The sequence below is a fragment of the Muntiacus reevesi genome, chromosome 1 (assembly GCF_963930625.1).
Source record: "Muntiacus reevesi chromosome 1, mMunRee1.1, whole genome shotgun sequence".
NCBI lineage: Eukaryota > Metazoa > Chordata > Mammalia > Artiodactyla > Cervidae > Muntiacus > Muntiacus reevesi.
The window spans coordinates 53,432,165-53,440,663 of NC_089249.1; the positions used below are offsets into that span (position 1 = coordinate 53,432,165).

Sequence of the window (8,499 nt, forward strand, 5' to 3'; positions counted from 1 at the left end):
GTTTCCTGCTTATTAGGTTTGCATGTGTGGGTTCTGGGCAGAGACGCCAGTGGGATCCTCAGGCAGGATTGGGAGCTTGGAGAGAGAGGGGTCAGCTGTGTGCCCGCTTTGAACCATCAGACCGCATCACCTCTCTGAAGGGGCAGCCAGCAGGGACGCCAAGGGCACAGACTGGAGCTGGCAGCCTGGGTTCCAGGCACAGCGCCTGTGGGCTACCTCCTAAGCCCCCGGGCCTCAGTCTCCCTATCTGTGAGTGTGGCTAGTGAGGGTACCTATCTCTTTGGGTCGTTAGGAGGACTGGATGAGTTAGCCTTTGTGAAGCGCTTAGAATGGTGCCTGGCAGTCAGTGCTCTATTCGTTAGATAAGATGTAGTCACTGCTCTAGTGGCTCGGGGGGACCCCGCAGACACGGTGTCAGCCGGCCAGGTATCTGCTGGGGCTTTCCCGGGGCTGGATGGAAAATGAGACCAGTGGGGAGGCCTCACAAGGGGGATGGGCGAGTGTGGATGAATGGAGTCATGGGCCCTGGTCACCTGATTTGGAGGGAGGGAGGCAAGAAAAGGAGTGTCCCGTTTATGGGAAGAGAGTGAACATGTAAGAGAAAACACATCCCTAAAGCTTCCCAGCCAGGGTGAGACCCAGAGCTGCCCGCACTGGACTTCGTACCACTGACGGGGAACTTCCCTAGTGGTTCAGTGGTGAAGAATCCACCTTCTGATGCAGACGGCTGGGGTTCAATCCCTGGTCAGGGAACTAAGATCCCACCGTGCTGCGGAATATCTAACCCCCAAGCCCGCAACTGCTGAGCCCCTGTAGCTCCACTAGAAAGCTGGCGCGCCACAACGAAAAGACATCCAGCACAATGCAAGGAAGACCCCCCACCTCTGACAACTAAGACCCAACTGCAGTCAAATTTAAAAAAAAGGTGCCATCGAGGAGCGCTCTCTAGGACTCCCGGGAGGCTGGGGAGGGGAGGCCAGCAGCCATGTGTCCACTGGGACACATGTCCAGAGCAAAGGCCCCAGGAAACCCGCGTTTATCCCCTAGAAAGGTGAGGGGGGCAAGGTAGGTGCCATCCCCCGACCCGCAGCCCCGGCTCTCCCAGCTGCCACCACAAGATGGAGTCCTGGAGTCACATACGCTCACCTACACTGTGAGGAGCCTGGATCAATCCAGCCCCAGCCCGCCGCTCTGGGACCCGCCAGCGGCAGGTGCTTGCTGCTGGCGGGGCTTCGGTGCACAGTGCCAAACAGTGGAGCCGGGATCGAGGCCACCTTCCCCTGCCACCCTCCACATCTGCCACTCCATCCCCAACGCCTGCCAGCTCCCATCAGAGGCCCTGGGGAAGAGCCTCTCGGACTTCCTCCTGGCCCACTGCCCCCCCACCCCCACCCCCAGGGAGCAGCCAGAGATGCAGAAACAGAACTCGTTGTCAGCTCAGTTTTATGAATTTCAGGTTCACACCGGCTGTGCAACAACGGCCTCACTAGTGGGACCAGGGCCCCCAGGCAGTTGAGGGGTGGCAGCTCCCCTCATGGAGCCCCGGAGGTGACCCCCAGGAGCACCCCCCCCCACCGCCCCTCCGGTGTGCCAGGCCCTGTTGGGGCCATCGGGGCTCTGAGAGGGGAAGTCCCATTCCCGAAGTCCCTGCCACCTGGCACTACAGAGGCTCAAGAGTCCAGCCCTGGCTCCACCTTCACCTCGGGTTGCAAAGGCCCAGCGCCAGGGCTCAGCACCCCCACGGCCTCCAGGCCACCGGGGTCCTCAGTGCCGGCGGGCGGGAGGTCAGAGTCCACTTCGGCCTCCGCCTCCTCCCCGTCGCCGGCCCCGCCCTCGGTGCCTGGACTGGGCGGGCCGTCCTTGGGGCGGCGCAGGCAACAGTTGGTGGCCACAGCCATGAAGATCCCCGCCAGGGCCACCTCGGAGCCTGCCAGGTAGAAGATGATCTCGTAGTTCTTGAGTGCGTCCACCAGGCGGCCTGCAGGGAGGGCGGACGGGGAGGTGAGGGCAGGCAGGGGAGCCCACCCTTCACACACACGCACACGCAGTGCTCTGGTGGGGCTCACGTGTCCCACACGCGCCCCAGCCTTTGTTCCTATTTTATAGATGGCAAAAATCCATGAGGGTTCGCCATCTGAGACCTTAAAACTGCCACTTCACCTCCCTGGATCTAAATTTCCCTGGTGGCTCAGGGGTAAAGAATCTGCCTGCAATGCAGGAAACGTGGGTCCTGGGTCAGGAAGGTCCCCTGGAGAAGGAAATGGCAACCCACTCCATTACTGTTGCCTGGGGAATTCCATGGACAGAGGAGCCTGGTGGACTACAGTCCATGGGATCGCAAAAGAGTCGGACACAACCGAAGTGACTGAGCACATGGGGCCTGAGGTGAGGCAGTGCTTCATAAGGGCCCTCCTGTTCCCCAGATTCAAACTCCACATGAACTCTGGAACTGGCCCCGCTGGGGATATTTTACCTGGGAGTGGGGAGAGTACAGGGCTCACCCTAGGGACCCCAACTCTTGCTTTTTCCACCTAACCGCCTTGGTCTTCAGGGTTCAGCTCTCTCCCAACCTCCCAGGCCACCCCCTCTCCCAGGGGTCCCCATGTAACTCAGACAGAGCTATCATCAGCATGGGACTGGAGGCAGGGTTTGTGGAGAGATTACTCCTAATCTCTGTATTTTCCAAGCTTTCTATCACAGGCACAGGTTACTTTCATACTCAGCAAAGTCTTTTTTATCCCCCCAGTCATACTGCATGGCTTGCAGCATGCTAGTTCCCTGACCAGGGATTGAACCCAGATCCCCACAGTGAAAGTGCAGAGTCCCAACCACCAGACTGCCAAGGAATTCCCTCAAGAAAATCTTTAAATTGCAAGTATTTCCCCTAACGTGTGGCTCCTCAGATGCCTCGCTCTCTCAGGGGCCTCCTTGTGGCAGTCCACAGCAGGCTGTGACCCTCTCAGTATGCACCTCAGTGGCCTCAGGAGGTTCCCTGGTGGTCCTCAAGCCGGCTGCCCACCCTGTGCCCCTCTGAGCAGTACCCTAAACTTGCCTCCCTGACCCCAGCCCAGCAGCCGGGCCCACCCCACACACAGTCGTGTGGTTTTCCTCACCTTCTCACCCCAAGTACCTTCTCTGCCTATTAGGTCCACCCCAGGTCACACAAGAAAATGAAAGATGAGTCTCTGAGCCTCTGGCTGGTTTTATAACTTTTGGCGGTGGGCTTGGGGGCTGCTCACATGGCTTTAGGAGCTTTGTGGTCCCCACTGGGTCAGGTGAGTTGGCAAAGTTTGATGAGGGCGCTCAGCTAGCCCGGACCACCTCAGCTGCAGCCTGGGCCCCAGCAAAGGTGGCTCCTGTCATGGCCGCATCCTGGAGCCTGCGACCTCAGCTCTCTCCTGCGCACGGGCAGCTTCCTGCTGTTTCAGGGATAACCTGACCACCCAGGAAGACCCTAGTGTCTGCCACCTCCACCTTTCTGATCCCCGCTCCTGCCTTACTTGCATACGGACAGTGTCCCGCAGACACACCCTGTGTCCTCTCCTGTGGGGTCCCGCCCTGCCCTGAAAGGCCACGCTCACGCCCACCCTGCAGGAAGCCTTACCCTACCGCCTCATCACGATGACTTCTGTGTGCGTGTAGAGCAAGCAGGCAGTGTGCACAGGGGAAGACCAGCGCCCTGCCCGCTGTGAACTCTGCTCCCGGTTCCCCAAGGACACTTCCTATTCCAGTCACCCCTGGAGGCTGGGGAGACTAAACACTCAGATATAGTGTTTCAGAGGAGTGGGCATTAAGCACTGGGCTGGGCTGGGCTCTGATTCTGGGACTGGCAACTTGAACTTGGCCTCTGTGCCTCTCTGCAGAAGAAGAAGCACCTGCACTTCACAAGGCCTTTGTGCCATCTGCTGGAGACAACCCACGTTGGGTTCTTCCTGGCACACTTCCTGGCTTTTCCGGCCCTACCCTGAGCAGGTGGTACCTCTTGGAGGGGAGGCTAACTGGCCATGGGAAGGGGAGTGTAACCGGGCTGTCTCTCCCAAAGGGTCCCTTCCCCTCCCTCGTCCCTGGATGTTCCATCCAGGATAAGATGGGGGGGGGAGGGGGGCTTCCCTGGGACCCCGGGGCACTAGGCCACCCTCTCCTCCGACGGGGCGCACCGGCAGAGGGCGGTCCGATGAGCACAGCCACAGCCTCGAGGAGGAGGACCAGGCCCAGGGCACTGGGAAATCGGGGCGCACCCACAGCCGCCATGAGCACCTCGAACTGCAGGGCGCCCACCATGCCATAGGAGAGGCCGAAGGCGATGCAGAAGGCGACAAGGGCGCCGTAGGTGCGCGCCCGCGCGCTGCTCAGGTCCGTGAGCCCGTTGGCCATCAGGGCCAGGCTGAAGAGGTAGGCGACGTGCGGCCGCAGACGCGCCAGGCCGGCCAGGGCGCCGCACGCCGGCCGCGCCACGATGTCGACGAAGCCCACGATGGAGAGCAGGAAGGCAGCCTCGGAGTCGGGCACGCCCGCGTCCTTGGCGTAGTTCACCAACAGGATGGCGGGCACGAAGAGCCCGAGCGCCATCAGGAACTTGGTGACGGCGTACACCGCGAAGGCGCGGTCGGCGCACACGGTCACGTCCAGCAGGCGCCGGCGGGTCCGACCGCTAGAGGGCGCCGCCTCCTCCGCCTCGCCGGGCGCGTCTCCCGCGCTGTCCCTGCGCGGCCGCGGGCCGGGCCCCGGGGGCGGCCGCATGACGGCGCCGCACGCGCAGCAATTCAGCAGCAGGCCGCCGAGCAGCAGGAAGCCGCCGCGCCAGCCGAAGTGCTCGAGCAGCTGCTGGCCGAGCGGCGACAGCGCCGACAGGAACACCGGGCTGCCGGCCGCCGCCAGCCCGTTGGCCAGAGGCCGCCGCCGCTCGAAGTACAGCCCCAGCATGATGAGCGACGGCTGGAAGTTGAGGGCCAGACCCAGGCCTGCGGGCGAGGCGGTGCTGTGCCGGGCTCTCCGAGGGCGCCCCCAGCCCAGCCCCCAGCGGGAAGCAGGGGCGGGCACCCCCAAACACACACTCCCGCCCCAGGGTGGACAGACCAGGGGATGGGGTGAACTGAGCCGAGGGACGAGGACCGGCCCTCATGCGGAAACTGAGGACAAGGAGATCTGGTGGTAAGGTGTCCTGACTCCACCCGCAACCCCATCCCCAAGGAGGGGAGCAGTGGGCGCCCTCACCTGTGAGCACCCCAGCTGTCAGGTATAGCTCCAGGAGGCGCGTGGCGAAGGATGCTAGGATCATGCCGGCGGAGGCCAACAGCCCACCCACCAGCATCACCGGGCGACATCCAAAGCGGGTCACGAGGATGCTGGACACCGGGCCTGTGGGCAGAGCAGCGTCACCAATCGGGCTGGACCCCTCTGAGGTCCAGACACTCCAGGCTTTGTACCTCCCAGCCTTGAGAGGTGACTTGAAGGGATGAGGTCACTCGCCCCTGGTTCAGAGAGCACAGGGGCTTGGCCAAAGTCCCTTAGCTTGGCTGGGACACGCCAAAGAGAGCGCTGTGGGGGAACATAGGGGGTGGAGCCTGTACGGGTCCCCTGCCCTCCTGAGAACATGGAACGGAAATAGCAGAAGGGGCTTCATTCCCTTATGAGCTGCCTTCCTCCCCAGGCTTCCCACCTCACCACCCACCTTCATCCCCGCGGCTTGGCTAGGATAACTCCAGCATCTCCCCCCGCCCCCTCACCCCACCCCCCACCCCGCTCAGGTGTTTAGGGCTTTGAGATTGGCGATCTTATTTAGATCTCAGTTTCCCCACCGGTAACATGGGCGGGTATGGGTCTTTTAACAGAAACGGAGGGGCCCTTCCAGCTGGCCAAGCTTGCCAGATCAGCCACCGGGGGGCGGGCTCCACCAGTAGCCGCTATTCCCCTCTCTGGTGCTAACGCTTCCACAGGAAGGCAGGGGTTTCCATGCCCTCCCCGAGGGGCCTGGGTCAGATGCCTCCTGGTCCCTGATCCCGATCCTCAATCCTGGGCTTGGGGGAGAGGAGAGGTGTCCGCGAGGAGGGCGCCGACCTGTGCCATACAGCATGGCCAGCATAATGGAGGACACCCATGCTGTGTCGCTGTAGCCCGCGCCGAAGTCGCGCATAAGCGCGCGGAAGAAGACGCTCACGGCCTTGGGGAAGCCATAGGCGAAACCCGTGATCACGAAGCAGGCACCCAGCACGGCCCAGCCCCAGCCCCCATCTGGAGGGCCGGGGCCCCGCCGGGGACCGCTAGCGCCCATCGCTGCCGCCTCTGGTGGAAGAGAGGGTACAAGGGGGAGTGGCGAGCGTCTGTAGCCCAGACAAGAAAGGGGGATGGAGACCCAGGGTGGGGAAACTGAGGCACCAGAGTACCACGTGAGCCCTGCTCAGGGAATGAAGCCGGGAGCGGAAACCGAGGTAGAACCTCATCCCAAACCTCCCCTCCTTCAAGGGACGTGAAGGATGAGGGGAGGGTAATAGAGTCATTCCCACCTGAGTCTTGACCTCAGGAAGACTCCCTCCGGAGGGCACTCCTTGTCCCTCAGGACCTAGCAATGTCAGGAGAGGGGGTTCAGGTGAGTGGGAGAGGGCAACCACTGGTGTGTGACTGGAGACATGTGGGGACCCCAGTGTGCACACGTGAGGGTCTCAGGACAAAGGACCAAACACGGTGGAAGTGCCAGCTGCAAAATGGGTGGAGTTCCTTTTCCTCCTTGGCCTTGGGGCATGTTCTTGATTCTTCTCAGTGATTGGGAATGTCTACTGTCATTTAGAACATCATGGAGGAAAAATCAAAGCACGCTATAACAACATCAGCCTGTCTCAGAAGCCAAGGGAGTGGAGTTCCAATTCATCCCAGCTTAGCCAGGGATTTGCTCTGTGACTTGGATCAGTCCCCTCCCCTTGACTAAGCCTCAGTTTTCCTACCTGTAAGATGGGTGACTGATCATCCCAGGTCAGCCGTGGATCTTGGTGGGGGGTGGTCAGATCTCTGGCTCCACTGGACACATGGGAACCTTTGAGGGGGCACTGGAAGAAAGATCCTCTTCCTCCAAACCCTTAGCAGCCCCACATCCCTTCCACACCCCCGGAGCTCCACCCAAGGTTCACACAGCAGCCCCAGGTGCCCCTGTAATGGACCAGGAGGGGGCTCTGGATGGACCAGCCCAACCTGGGGGCAGAAGCTTCCCTCCCTTCTGCAACCCCTCTGTGCTGGAATCTCCCTCCTGACCTTGGGTAATGCCAAGGTGTCCAGGACTCTCTGCTCCCCAGCCCAGGACCAAGTTCTGGCTTTTCCTGTGTCAGCCCCTCACCACAGATGCAGCCACTTGAGGACCAAGACAACAGGTGGTCCCAGCAGCCCTCCCCCCACTCTTACCTGAGCTGTCCCGTGGGTTTGGGTATCCAGCCTCACATCTCCTGAGGCCTGCAGGAAGGGGCCAGCCAGGCGGGTCCCCCGTGAAAGCCTAGCCAGGTGGGGGCTGCCTCCCAGGCCTCCTGCAGATCAGCGCTGGCTGGACTCTGGCAGCTCACTCCCCCAAGCTTGGGGCTTAGTGCTCCCCCACCCCCATCCCCTCTAAGAGGCTTTCTGCTGGGAGCTGGGAGGGGAGAAGGGACAGGGCAGCAGCCAACACACAGGGCCAGGCTGCCCTCCATGGTGGGGCTCCCTGTCCCAGGCCTGTGCAGGGGGAGCTAGAGATAGGTGGGTCCCCCCATCTCCTGGAGCCTTGGGCGGAAGACACACAGGGCCCTGCCCTGTGGGCTCCTTGTGGTACAAGGGGCACAGCCCTGCCCTGGAGAGGCCCCGCCAGCCCTCATCACCTCAACTCCTCGCCTGCCCCCCACCCCCAGGCCACATTCCAGGAGGGGCCTCCTTGGCTTTCCCCTGGATAAGGCTAATCCAGGCTGGATAGCCTGGGACTTGAGGGGGTGGGGAGGGGCCAGAACAAAGGGTGCTGTGTCCCAGGGTGCCGGAAGGTGACTTGCTGGTGGTCCCAGGCCTCAGCGGCTGCCACCCTCCCTCTCTGGGGAACCCACAGCAGAAATGAGCCTGGGTAGAGATGGGGAATACAGCCTGTAGGAGTTAGGGCAGACATAAAGACTTGCTTGGGCTTCCCTGGTGGCTCAGTGGTAAAGAATCTGCCTGCCAATGGAAGATATAGTTTCGATCCCTGGTTCAGGAAGATCCCCTGGAGGAGGAAATGGCAACCCACTCCAGTATTCTTGCCTGAGAAATCCCATAGACAGAGGAGCCAGGTGGGCTACAGTCCATGGGATTGCAGAGTGAGACAGGACTGAGCGTCTGAGCCTGAGCACAAAAGACTTGCTTAAAAGGAGGGATGTAAGGGGCTGGGAGTGAGTGAGGGCTCCCAGGTAACCACCAACCACCTTTAGGACCTTCTGGACTTCCCAGTGTGAGGTCTCCATCCCAACCTGCCCCAGTTCACTTCGGTCACTCAGCCATGTCCGACTCTGCAGCCCCACAGAC

The 8,499-nt window shown here is 61.6% G+C and overlaps 1 protein-coding gene across 1 annotated transcript; it reads right to left on the reverse strand.

The window, feature by feature from the left end:
• Positions 1–1,670: 1,670 nt before the first annotated feature.
• SLC16A8 (solute carrier family 16 member 8) lies at positions 1,671–6,271 on the reverse strand. Its single transcript, XM_065937123.1, has 4 exons — positions 6,058–6,271; positions 5,215–5,358; positions 4,158–4,961; positions 1,671–1,978 (listed from the first exon to the last, which is right to left on the reverse strand). The coding sequence occupies exons 1-4, from the start codon at positions 6,269–6,271 to the stop codon at positions 1,671–1,673; spliced, it is 1,470 nt and encodes a 489-aa protein (XP_065793195.1).
• Between the last annotated feature and the right edge of the window lie 2,228 nt (positions 6,272–8,499).

Excerpts from the sequence above, each read along its gene's own strand:
- SLC16A8 (XM_065937123.1), bottom strand. The coding sequence starts at position 6,271 with ATGGGCGCTAGCGGTCCCCGGCGGGGCCCCGGCCCTCCAGATGGGGGC. Across the intron at positions 5,359-6,057 it reads GGCCATGCTGTATGGCACAG|GCCCGGTGTCCAGCATCCTC; the intron begins GTCGGCGCCCTC and ends CTCTGCCCACAG. Across the intron at positions 1,979-4,157 it reads CATCGGACCGCCCTCTGCCG|GCCGCCTGGTGGACGCACTC; the intron begins GTGCGCCCCGTC and ends CCCTCCCTGCAG.